The sequence below is a fragment of the Equus przewalskii genome, chromosome 19, assembly GCF_037783145.1.
Source record: "Equus przewalskii isolate Varuska chromosome 19, EquPr2, whole genome shotgun sequence".
NCBI classification, from domain to species: Eukaryota; Metazoa; Chordata; class Mammalia; order Perissodactyla; family Equidae; genus Equus; species Equus przewalskii.
The window spans coordinates 61,301,897-61,315,888 of NC_091849.1; the positions used below are offsets into that span (position 1 = coordinate 61,301,897).

Sequence of the window (13,992 nt, forward strand, 5' to 3'; positions counted from 1 at the left end):
ACATATTAACAGTTGCTAGAGATAAGAGTGTTCTCAGTATTTGCAGTGTCCTGAAAAGTAGAAATTGCCCTCAAAGAATGTTTCAACTCAAAATTGAGAACTTTTTCTCATTTGTACTCCAAAATTTTGTGTACTATGAGAATAACTTACACCAAGAGGCAAATAGGTATCATTCATTTGGGTGTAACATATGCGTTAAAAATGGTATAGGTTCACCTGAGTTTTAGAAATTAATAACTGCTGTGATTGGGAAAATTACTCCAGTACACATACATTGTAAGGATGGTGTACTTAGAAATTGCGTGTAAATTTTTAAAAAATTTCTGTTGTAGCTATTTTGATTTTGAATAAATGGATCATTAATATCCTAAAAGATGATAAACCTGCTAAAGTATATAGCTTATTCATAATAAGTACTTTATGTAGTGATTTATTATGAAGTAGAATAAACAGTTTTATAAAAGCCTGATTCAAGTGGAATATCTGGTTGTACTGGAGTCTAAAAAGATGCAAGTTTGATTTCTGGAAACAGTTTTGAAATGTGTCACTGTAAGTTTTTGCTATCAGTTTTTTACTAAACAGCTTATTGGAGTGAACAGATAATTTTTTCTTTAATCTTAAATACTAGAGAAATATTCCTACGCTATGTTATTTAAAGTTCCCATGAAATCAAGAACCCAATGACATTCTCAGATCCAAAAATAAATTCTGGAGACTCAGGAAATTGAGGAAAGGTCTCAGTTAAATTTTAAGCTGGGAAGTAATAGATTTTGCATCTTATGTTCTCAGAGAATTCTGTGCTTGTGGGCATGTACTTTTGAATACTTGGGACAAGGAGATTATTTCTTCTTTTAGCCAGCCTAATAATAGGAAGAAGGAGAAGTGATACAGATGACAGCTAACAGCTAACATGAGTGAATGTAGGTGTAACCAACAAAGAACGTGCTGGTTGGATGGGTTTCTGCAGGGCTAGTTATTTTTGAAAAAAAATTATGCCCAGAGAAGACACTAGGAAAAAAAAATATATGTGATTTTCAGTATAATGTGTATGTCTGTGTCATCATTCTGTGCTTGCTTCTGACATCATGTCTGTTATTTTTATTATGCTTTAATGTTCATACATATTTCATTGTATTTGTTTACCCTATTGCTCACAACTTAGACTTAATAACGAAGAATAATTCACAGATATACCGTTAATCATAGCATGTGAAACTATGACTTTGGAAGGCTCATGTGACTGCTGGAATAGTTCACACGTTTAAAACCTTGTTCAGTGCAGATTAGGGAAGTGATTTGCTTCACCTTAGCTCTACCATGTATCAGTTGCTTGACAAGGTCTCCCTGAAATCAATCAGACACGTGTACCACGTTTTCAAAGAGTTTTGTAGAGTAGGAATAAGCTATAAAATGTTTGAAAATACAGGTGACACGTGCTATAGGTTTTGTAATAATAGTGACATGTATGCTAGTGATTTAAAAAACTAGTTCCTAAGAACTAGTTTATGTGTTTTTAAAATATCACGAGGTTTTATGAAACAATAAAGAATTTACCATCAGAATGGCCTCATACTTCTTATTGGTCAACTCTTGGGAGTGACCAAATGTAAAAGTCCGTAGTTACCCCCTCACGTTTCAAGATCTTCTCTCCTACACATCTGCTCCAAATTCTGTTGTTCTCCTATCAGATGCATTATTTTGTGTTTTATATCTTTGTTTTGAGCTGGGAAAAGTGCATCAAGCTGTACTCAGTTACTCTTATTATTATCCACAAATTTAAACAAAGTCAACAAAGGGTTAATAATTTCAAAGAAAGGTGAGGACAGATGTTACACAGGCTCAAGGTACACGTGAAAGGGGTCCAGTGAGACACAGTTCATGCTTGAAGGGAGTGAAACACTAAAACATGGAGACCAGTGTAACTTACCTCCCAATTTTGCCTGTGGCTGGGCCAGGTCAGCAATGCAATCACTGTACAAAGGAAAGTAAATTGACCTACTTTTCTAAAGATGTCGTATCCATTTTACAGAATCTTCAGATTCTGGAAACATTATATTGAACGTGGACTTCATATCTGACAACCCAAGTTTAGTGATGTTAACGTTTTCTTAAGTAAACAAACTTTCATTACCTGGCTATAAACATATAACTTTGTCTCATATGAGTTCTTATTTACAGTAAAGTTTTTTCCCTGTTAAGATTTTGAATTGGTTTAGTGGTCATAGCCACAGAATGTGAAAAGTTAAGTACTGGACTCCATCTTGAAAGCACAGATACTGCGTTAAAGTACAGCTGCCACCAAGGATGAATAATGCAGATGTTACATTTTAAAACATGTCAGATTCTCCTAAGTGTATCTTTCTTCTTTAAACTTTAATCAGCTAAGATAAATGTTTTTCATTTGGCCTTAACTGTTTGTCACAGGAAGATAAGAGACAGACAGCCAATGAAATAAATTGAAGTGCTGCTATGCTTAGGTAGAATTGTAATTTAATACTGTTGCAATAGTTGAAGCTATAACTGATATATATTTCTTTAAATTTGGCATCGTTGCATGACCACATGAGAAAGAAAGGAGACCTACCAAATTTTGAATTGGCTAATACTTAGAAGTATTTGGGCAAACTTAGGCATAATTTTTATATAGCTCTCCCCAAATACAGTGTATTCCTTCTTAAAAGAAGTTGTAATTAAGAATATTTTGAGTCATGAATATTAGCGATATCAATTATGAATATTAAAAAGATGTTGCTTCTAGATTCTAAAAAGGGATAAGTGTGAATTATATTCTGTAGCTCACCTTGAAAGTCCAACTGTCACAGAGAAACCTCTCTCATTGCAATCTCTCAAATAGACTGCATGCATATTTAACCCAATAGCTTTAGGCATTCAGAGACAGAGTAGGTGAAATCTGAGTACCATATCAAAATTAACATCAAGGCTTATGTTATCCTTTTCAAGTTTTAGAGTAAATTTTAGTACAGGTAGTAACTTGGTTTGAAATTTAAAAACACACATACACACAGCTTTGCACACTGGAGAGTTTCCATGCTGGGGGAGGGGAGGTGACAATTGGTGCATTCAGTGTGTAACACGTGTAATGATAATAAAGTTGATTGGTTGAATTCCATAGCTTTTTTCCCCTTTTCATCCTCTTCCTGTAGAGTAGTTCAGCTGGGGGTGGAAGGGCTCTCTCCCATCCTCCCCCCCTACTAAGAAGGCGTAGGTTGATACCATTTTTATTGTTCTGCTGGGGTGGGAAATAAACCATATGCTTTAGAATTTTGCATGGCTACACCAAAGAGAAAATTGAAGCAGGCCCTCTTCCCCGCTTCCTACCTGACTTTGGGGTGGGGTTGTTCCTCTAAATATTCTAGCAGACTTGGGGTTAGCTTAATGCTTCTACCCCAGGGCAAAGAGGCGGGTCAGAGGAAGAAATGTCAAGGGCTTCAGAGGCGTGTTGGGCTGAGTGAAGTGTGGAGTGAGAAGCTTGTGTCTGAAACCCACCCCTCCCCTGGATACCATGCAAAGGCAATGAGAGTTGGAACCAGCTGATGCCGCTGCTGCTGCTTCCCGTTTCCAGGGTGAAATTTTCACAGCAGCTAATTCTAAAGGGAGGAAAAATCCCTAACCAGCAGCGGAGAAGATCCTATCACCCAACCCAAGCTATGTAACCTTTCAGGCAAGCTTTTCAGAGAAATCCGCATTTTAAAAGCCAGCATTCACGATCCAAAAATACGGGAAGGGAATCAGAGCTGGTATGAAAATATAAAAAGCCTCTTTACTCTCTGAGTGTTTGAAACGATCCGACGAGCTTTGGAAGTGGCTGCCAACGCTCTGGCGGCTGCTCGTGCTGCCGCCGCCGCCGCCGTTCCTCGCAGAGGGCTGGACAGAGCTAGTCCCGGTTTCAGCACCTCCGGCGCTGGACAGCTCTCTGCACGCCGCACCGCCGCCCGCCTGCTTTTTCCAAACACTCGCTTTGCATTACTGGAGATGCATCTAAATTACGTCCTGTTCAACAACAAGTAGATTTTTTTTTTTCCTGTACGGGAATTACAGTAGACGATTCTCTCAGTTAAACTGCATTTTCTTCTTTACGGATTTGACCGTCAGGCGTATTTACCCCAATCTCCCCCTCTTTGCAGGAACGAGTCTTTGGGAACGTGGTCCACCCAGGGATGTAAAACTGTGCTTACCGATGCATCCCATACGAAATGCTTATGTGATCGTCTCTCTACCTTCGCCATTTTGGCTCAGCAACCTAGAGAAATAGTAAGTAACAAAGGGAAAACACGGCTTTAATGCAAAGGCAGGGACATTGTGGCGAGTGTTTCTCCAGGGGACTGCATTTTAAATGGGGAAATGGAAAATGTTGCAAAGGGGGCAAAATTGGGTTCCTCTCCTCCTTAGCTACAGTAGCTTGGTGAGATGAATTCTAGCTGGTGTGCTGTAACTAAATTCTACTCATTTTTATGTCTTCTAACTTGAAATTTCTGCAGTATAGTTTTGAGGATGTACTCCAATCGTATTACTAATATACTGCAAACTTTCAAATAAAAATAATTGTCCACTTAACCTTTATTTTAGAACTGGAAAGCTGTTCTGGGGGATTTGTGAGGATGCTGTTGGTAGTAGAATGAAGATCCCAGATACTATAGCCAAACATATTGCATATCTGCATTGGATATTGGATTTTCAGTACAGGTTTTCTGGGGGTGTCCTTGGATATTTATTTTTAAAAAATTAAATGAAGTTTTCATGAAAGCATGGACTGTCAGAAACTGTAAAATCATTCCTTGAAAGTATATACATTTGTAAAACTAGTTTCTGAAAAAGATAGCTGTATAAACTGTCCAAAAGAAAAATAATATCCTCATCTAATGTATTTTGAAAAATTATTTCAAAAATTGAAATACTGAAAAATAATTATTAAGATAAATGTGACTTTCTGTCTAAATTTGGCCTAAATATGTATCACTCTTCTTACTTATTTTGATGACAAAAAGTACCTAACATAATTTAATGTACATATCTAAGGTATGGAACACACTTGATCTTAAAGTGTATTTCTTCAAATTTCCAATATGAAAAATACAAAAAACAACAGATTTCATTAGTTAGCATCATGTTAATGTCCAAGGAAAGAAACCTCTCAAGTCAGTGACTGCTTGTAATCTTTATATGTGTTTTAGGAGATATAAGGCTTGTTTTTCAAGGTCATGTATTTAGGGACTGATATTGGGATTGTGAAAATTATCTCTACATATTTTGTTCTTAGGAAAAAAACCCACAAAATATATTCTATGGTCTTGCATTTGAAATTTGATTTTCTTCCATATCCTTAGAGGCCAAACAAGTGAAATTAAATGAGAGAATACTTGACTTAGAACAAAGTTGTCAAAAGTCAGAAAGTTTGAACATTTTTCAATGTCTAAGTACCAGATTTGGGTAACATAATGGGTTGTAAATGAGAGAAACAAGTAAATTTTACCAAAAAACATGTTGTGAAATAACTAAACTATAGTTAGTTGAAGAAAAATGAATACTGATGCTGCTTCAAATTTCAGCTAGAGAAAATTTAACATGTGAATGTAGAAGAAGTTGTAGTTTCAGTTTTTTATTTTAGGAAGCTGTAAGTGGGTAATATGCCATAATCAAGCCTTTAAAACTCTAAGGCAATCATTACTTCACAGTGGGAGAGAGGGAGGAGCTAGAACCAGGCACTTTAGAGGTGGAGAGTATGAGAACAGGGTGGTTACTGGGTAATTATCTGGTAACTATAACAACTAGATTGGCTATTTTTGAGGGTTAGAATAGTTTTGCTGAGTTTAGAAGTGACTTTAACTTATTGAAAACTTCTCTCTCGTTTTTGTTTCTTTTGTTTAATTGGCAGATCATGGAATCCTCTGGTGCACCTTCAGTTACCCTCATAGTAGGCAGTGGCCTTTCTTGCCTGGCCTTGATCACCCTAGCCGTTGTCTACGCAGCATTGTGGAGGTATGTAATCAGTTCATACACTGGAAACTGGATGCCCTGCTATGCAGAGTTAAATCAGGGAAGCTGCTAACCCTCATATGTCTCCTGTCTTCTTACTTTACTGAAAGAACTATTTTTAGAACAGAGTTATAACTGCTGTGATGGAGCTGTAATAAATGAGCTCAATAATAATAAATAATATATATGTTTATCTTGTCCATGTTTGCTTATGATGAGAAAATAAACAAAACACACACACACTTTTCTTACTAATTCAAATGATGGTAGCCTGAAACAAGTCGCTTACCCCCAAGCATGGTGCTCTTACACCCCAAGTTCAGTCTCCATTTGGTTTCTATTTATCCCACTTGCTAGTGAGCTTGAGAGTTTAATCGGTACAGTCAAATTAATTTCTCTGTTATAGAAATATGGTCTCCAAATTCTTAAGTTTTAAACCCATGCTTTCAGTATGTCCCAGACAATGAGCAAAGTCTTCTGTAGTCTCGATGCACCACCTGAATACCACAATGCTCTAGAAAAGGCCTCTTGGTTGAATGTTTCCAATGAGTCAGATTTTGACAAATTGATTAAAAGAAGCCAGAAATGTATAAAAACAAGGGGAGGTGATTGGAAAATTTTGTTCTACAATATTTGAAATTGCTTCTGCTGGTATTTTATGAAAATTTAGTATTTCTCTAAAATTTATTCTTATTCTCTTAATAGGAGTTAGACCTGTGAGGTTTATTATGTCTGTTCACATATTGGTAACCAGTACATAACCAGATGGCCAAACTTCCTCATGGATTTTTAAAATTTTAAATGTTAAACATTTTTATATCTATTTGATTATTAAAAAATGTTCTAGAAAGTTACTGTATTATAAATAGATAATTACATATTATTTTCTGAATATTTGTAATGTTATAATGGCAAAAGTAGCCAGTCCTAGTATTTTACTTACTTTTTACTTAAGATAAAAAACAATTCAGTTGAAAAATTAATTATAATTTAATAAGGAAATTGATTTAACATCCTTTATTTAAAAGAAATAAATAAAATAAGATATTTATAAATATTTATAAATAAAAGAAATCTATATAAAAGAAAGTCATTGTTCTCCATTATGTTTTATGCACTTTTGAGGGTAAGAATTAATTGTCCAGGATATTAAATTGTCAAATATAGTGAAATTTTCATGTACTATACAAAAATAAAATATGTGTACATTCTTGCTCCCTTGGCGCTGGTACATGGTGGAGTTTCTTCCTTCCTGTGAGGGAGTTATCTGGCAGTGAAATACTGACAAAGTGAGACAATCTGATAAAGTATGGCCAATCCCATGAAATGAAAGAAATGCTTGGTTTGACATGGCATTGTAGGCAGAGAATCCAGGGTCCAGGCCTTAGTCGAGTGGGCATTGTCTTGGTAATGCAAGAGCAAGATGGACAAAGGCTGAGAAGAAGATGACTTTCTCTTCCACAATTGCCTGAAAGGCACTTCTCAGAAAATGAGACAGTGTTTGAAGGCCAGGATACTAGGCAATCACAATAGCACCATAATTCACGCTTACTGAAGTATCTAGAGCTAAGTGAGCTCCATTTCTCAGCATTTAGGTTTCAGGCACCGATTCCGCCTTCTCTTCACCCCTCAGTACAAATAGCTAACACTAACACAAACACTGCCAGTGTAAATGATATATAAAATTTATCAAGGAAGTACAGGATTAATTTTCCATAATAAAGTTTTCTTTAATCCAGAATATCCAGGAAAATCACCTATTACAATAGTTTTCTAGGAATTACCAAGACACCTGAAAGGATCTATCAAAACTTAACATGAAACTGAGAAGTATAGAAGAGAGTACCGAGAAACAATGTAAATGTGGATTCATAACAGTTGGTGGCCATCAACTCATTGCTATTACAAGTGGAAGAGTTGGAGTAATTTTAATAGTTTGGTAGAAATTTCAAGACTCGTAAATTATTAAGTGAATCTTATAGCATGACAACATGTGAATGCATTTTATAAACATTAAATTTGCTTTGTAACATTACTGTGTAATACTCGTGTTAGGATCCTATTGCCTTTTTTCTACTTAAAAAGTTTAAAGTTTTTGATTTTCTAATGTTTTGTAAAATGTACAAACATCAGAATTATTTTATATGTAATGTACTATTTTGAAATCTTTTGGTGTCCCATGTAGTTCGTTAGAAATGCTCATCAAAAAATTAATACACTACGTTTTCTCTCCATCTACACATACGGTCTGTAGAGTAATATCATTACATCAAAGCAACTGAGCCTGTCCTTTTAATCCATATATTGAAATGATGCATTCACAAATTTTGTTTAAAATATCAAGCGCATTTATAAAAAGTTTTGAAAGTTGGGACATTTTATAGCAATTTTTAAGGCTATGCTGTGACTCAACATTAATGAAAGTGGAAACATCTGAAGACTCTTCAGGGTGGTCAGTCTGAGTTTTTTATTACCATGATTTTCCTATTTACAGAGTAAATAATATCACTGAAACTCTAATAATGTCAACTCTGTGTTTGTGCTGTCATGGGAGCCATTAGCATCATATAAAGGGTCAATTTAGTCCAACCCTTAAACTTTTTATGTTACATCCTCCACCCACAAAAAAGAAACAACTTAATATTTGAAGTTGTCTTCAGCATCCCAGCGTGTGGTTTCTTCTCTGTTTAGATGCTGGTGATGCAGGGACAATGTTAAGTAACTCTTGAGGCCATTTTGCATTGACAATCGACTTAGGTTGGTCCTATTTGGGTTTGGTTTGTGAGGAAAGGAAATTTCTTTTATATTAAAAAAAAATTGCTTTTCTCATTTTGTTTCTACTCCTGTTTTTGTATTGCCTTCTTTTCTTAAATATGTGATGGAATATGGAGTTTCTTCCTAAATATTCCTCAAAGACAGACAGAGAGAGAGAAATTTGATAGATTTTACCTTCCAAAGAGTGCTTCCCCATCTCTGGCACCCCTTGTAATGCTGCATGGGAAAGCCCACATCTGCTGGGGGAAGTGATTGCATGTTCCCACACACATGGAACAGTCTCAGACACACAGCAAGTACAAGTGTGTCTTTTTGTTACTGTCACTAAGTGATTTACCACAGGGTGTACAGCAAAGCAAAATAGCTGTTACCCTTTCAGGGTAAATAGCTGGCAGAACATTTGATTCTGAGCAGTTTTCTCCATGGCTAACATTTTTGATGCACTTAAAAATGGTGTAACAGACTATATACAAACACTTCTTCATAAGGGTAAGATATGGCATACATCAAGTAATCTTCCAGCCTAATGATGAAATACCATTTGTGGATTGGACTAGTGTTTGGAGATAAAGATTCAGTTTCTTTTTTCTTTCTTTGGAACAATTATTCAGGAAAATAAAAATATAAAGAGTAATAGCCTGACTACATAAAGATACTTGAGTGGATGGAACGGTGGATGAGAGTGTTCATGGTTTCATGAAAGGCGTGGCATCTTTCTAGTAAACAAGGGAACACTTCAGAATCTGGGTGGAGTTTTCTTTTGGGTTCTTAGAATTTCTATTGATTGATTTATACAATAATTAACATAGTATATACGCACACATATATAGAGGTAATTATACGAATTGATATATTTCCAAGAAATTTTATATTTCTAGTATAAAAGGATTTATACTGATAACAGATGCACAACTTAAGCTCTATTGGAAATGCCATGTTGTCCACATGAATGTCTCAAGACAAAAATAACTCTGAAGGACTCTTGGACATGCCATGTCACTATAAAACTGGGTCTTTAAGAATAATCTTTATTTAAAAGAACTGTTTTTCATGTTTTTTTCCCCCTGTAAAGGCTGCGTTTTAGCATTTCTTTTCTGGATGCATTCCACCAATTTGCATAATACAGAATCTTTCATCTCTCCGTTGAATTTTAAAGTTGGGCACTCTTTCTCTCTCTGGCTAGGTACATACGCTCTGAGAGGTCCATAATTCTAATTAACTTCTGCCTGTCTATCATCTCATCCAACATCCTCATACTGGTTGGACAGACTCAGACACATAATAAGGTATGACTGGCAATTATTCTGATTCTCTTTGTTTGTTTATGTTTTGACGTAAAGACGGTTATTGATAATCTAAATATTCTAGAAAAAACGGGGAACTTCCGACAACATTATTTTTAAAAACAAAATTAGTTTTCTGGTTTCTGAATAAAAATTTTGCCTATTCCAGTCCAGAAGTACATTCCGTTGGCTTAATTTCCTGGGGATTGAGAAGCTGTTTATAATAGAAAAAATATGTGTTTGTTAAACATTATATCAAAGCTCCATGAGTTCAAAGCCTTGGAACATCAAAAGCACAAATTTTGATTCATTATCCTAATTGTAACAGGATTGCCTGTGTTTGGGTCTAATTTTCTAACATTCCTAAAAGTCAACTATAAATTGCTTACAAGAGGCACACAGCTCTTGAAAATCCACCCAGAAAATGTCTATAGGCAGTAATCGAAGAGAATGTTAGGTGAAAGCAACTCTAGTTTTTATGCCTTTTAAAAAATTCTACTTAAGCACAAAGTATTTTGATATTTAACCAACATGGCAGTTCTCTGACTGCATAGTCACTTTCAGCAGAATGTCATAGTTTAGGTCCTACTTATAGGAATTGACTTGCATTAAATGACCATGGTTTTTCCAGCAATGACTGTCAGCTCTCTTTACTAAACTACTCTGAAATACCTTCCAAGAAACTCATAATAGCAACCTTCAATTAACCTACCCCAACCTCAAAGGAATTCTGTTAAAGACTACTTTGATAATATTTGTCAATCAATTCAGGCCTGTTCTTTTCTCAAATTTTAATTTTGAAATGCTAAAGCCAATAATTGAAATTTTTGTCCATAAGCTGTCATTTTAAAAAAGCAAATGCACGTTTAAGTAGGTTCTTTTGATATATTAGATACTTGTAGGATATGTATCAATGTCAAGGATTATGAATAGTCTGTTATTTTGCTAACCTACGTTCTTAAAACTGCTGATTCCCACCCAGAGAATTTGGGATCTGGGTAGGGCTGAGGTTTAGGCTTAGGTGATTGTGACGAAGATTTCTTCTTGAACCATTGCCCCAGGCCAGGGCGAGGACCCCAGGGGGAGATCACTAACCCCAAAGTTCTAAAAGGACAAAACAAAAGCGGTAACAACCCAATGAAGGGCCCTGTAGAATAGAAAAACACTTGCATACGTTGAAGTGTTTCGTTTTTTTGCCGTTTATTTCTTATGTCTTTTCTTCTTAAGAAAAAAAGATGAGACACTATAAAGTCTATTAAAATATATATCAGGTCCACTCATGACTATTTAACATAAGTTTAAAAAAGAAATACATGGGCAAAGGAAAAACAGAGAAAGAAAGGAGAAAGATCGAAGGTGAGGGAGATGCAGTCAGAATTGGGAGAGGAGAAAGAAATGTGCAAAATAATGGGCAGAGAAGAAAATGAAGCTAAACACAGGCGCCCACGAGCTGGGAAAGAAAGGAAAGCAAGGAGGAAGTGAGGGGAAAAGGAGTGGAGATGGAGAGAAGGTGGGACTGTCAGCCCTACGAATTATTGAATGACTCCTCTCCCCCTTCCCTTCTTGGCTCTTTACCCGGGCAGGGCAAGGCTTCCGATCGCTTAGAAATGTTCATTCACTTGTTAATATCTATTGACAATTCTTTACCTGTTTGTTCTTGAAGCTCCATGCAGAAAAGGAGTCTTTCTTCTGAAGTAGAAACTATGTGTTGGTCTGGGAATGAGAAAAAAATCAAGCTGAAGTTAGCTTGAACCCATAGTTTTTCCCACCAAAGCTTCCCTTCATGTCATTCTTTTACCTTCCAAACACCCTTGAGTGATGTCCCTCATTAGAATATGGAAAACTGCATGATCTTCAGTGGGAAATATGCTTTTAAAAGTGTTTCATTCTGAGTGGCAAAGTTTTTACAAGTTCTGAGCCAAATGGTAGAATAGTAGAATTTTCTGCAGGGTTTACTATATGTTGGAGCGGTTATTGTCTAAGTCATTGCTGTCCAATAGAAATATAATGCAAGCCACATATGTAACTGTAATATTTTAGCAGCCACATTAAAAAAAGTAAAAAGAAACAAGTGAAATTCATTTTAATAATATATTTAACTCAATATATCCAAGTTTTCCATTTTAACGTATAATTAATATGTTAAAATAATGCAATATTTTACAATCTTTTTATTAAGTCTTCAGAATCTGGTGTGTATTTTATGCTCACACTACAGCTCAGTTTGGACTAGCTGCATGTCAAGTGCTCAAGGGGCACATGCAGACCTTGACTACCGTATTGTATAGGTCTAAATGGTAATAATATTCAGAAACTAAAATAGTCTCTAGAAATTACATTCTGCCTGCTCATTTTGCTTTCCCAGGTTTTCACTGTTCTTGTTTTTTTCATGAAAATGTCTTTCTGATATCTGTGAATATTATGAACATCAAAGGCAGGATAAGACAAGTCTAGGATTACTTTTCATTTCTGATTATAAAGAATGGCTGGTATGGGCTTACTTAAAAAAAGAAAGTTTAGTGTGGTTTTGTTTCTCCTCAGGTAATTAACTGCAAAATGGATTCCATGTGATCTGGGGATCATAGTGGTTCTGTTCTAGCTGGACTATGCTAATTTTTGCTGCTACTGTTATTGATACTTGTGGGAAGGAGTGGGTGTTAGATGGTGGCGATGATGAAGAAAATGAGAAATTATTGGTTTTCTCTTATGCTATGTTAATTTTGCTTTACTGGCTCTGAGTAGATGATCTTGAAAGCCTGGGACAATTGGCTATGGGGTGATTAGGGGAGATTTATTCTTAGTCACTCTAACAATATCAGGTTTGTTCCACGGAGAATAATCATATATTTTATTATGACATATGTGCTGAATTGAATGAAATGGGCCCTACTTCATGTTATGTGTGAAATAGCAGTGTGTGAAAAGCTATTCCTGTTTTATCTGGGATTAATGATTTTTCAAGAAAAGAAGAAAACACACAAAATGTATTATTTATATAAACGTACGATCTATATAACCTTCAGGAAAGTATTTTTAAAAAGTAAAATATTGATCTCTGGCTACAGTATGTTATGTAGGTTGTGCGTAGGACCCTTTGGCTGCTGTGGGTGTTTTGTAATTGATCAGATTCCTATCTTTGACTTTCCTGGTCGGTTTTGATTGATGCTTTAGTATTCCCCACTTGGAAAAATGGAAACATCTGAGAGGATTTCTATATAAACAAGTTGTTTGGTACTGCCTCTGAGAGTTGTTATGGCTAGTTCGTGTGAAAACTGTGGTTGATGCTGATGCCCAGAATAATTCTGAAGTGTCATACTGGGATCTTTCTCTAAATTGCTTGTTGAAATATAATTGACTCGATTATCTCACTACTGAGTTTCTCTGCTTTCTTTTCGGTTGGGATAGAAACAAGCTGAAATAAGCCATTGTTTAAAATATGGTGTACCGTGGTCCCCCCTTATCGATGGTTTGCTTCCCAGGGTTTCAGTTACCCTTGGTCAACCATGGTCCAAAAATATTAAATGGAAAATTCCAGCAATAAACAATTCATGAGTTTTAAATTACACACTGTTCTGAGAAGCATGATGAAATCTCGTGCCCTCCAGCTCCTTCCCCTCAGCAATGTGAATCATCCCTTTGTTCTGAGGATCCAAACTGTACACCACCAGCCCTTGAGTCATTTAGTAGCCACCTCGGTTATCCAACCGTCACAGTACCTCAGTGCTTGTGTTCAAATAACCCTTATTATATTAATAACGGTCCCAACATGCAAGAGCAATGGTGCTGACAATTCCAATATGCCAAAGAAAAGCCATGAAGTGCTTCCTTTAAGTGAAAAGGTGAAAGTTCTCAACCAGGAAAGAAAAAAATCATATGCTGAGGTTCCTAAGATCTATGGTAAGAACGAATCTTCTTTTTTTTTAAAGATTGGCACCTGAGC

At 35.9% G+C, this 13,992-nt stretch overlaps 1 protein-coding gene across 8 annotated transcripts in view; it reads left to right on the forward strand.

Annotated features, from left to right (window-relative positions):
* Positions 1-13,992, forward strand: part of ADGRB3 (adhesion G protein-coupled receptor B3) — a 644,987-nt gene that overhangs the window by 503,904 nt on the left and 127,091 nt on the right. For all 8 annotated transcript variants that reach the window (XM_070584837.1, XM_070584838.1, XM_070584839.1 and 5 more), the window contains 3 exons: positions 4,146-4,272; positions 5,894-5,997; positions 9,953-10,055. In XM_070584837.1, the coding sequence (XP_070440938.1) occupies positions 4,146-4,272; positions 5,894-5,997; positions 9,953-10,055 (334 nt within the window). The remainder of the gene's footprint in view (positions 1-4,145; positions 4,273-5,893; positions 5,998-9,952; positions 10,056-13,992) is intronic.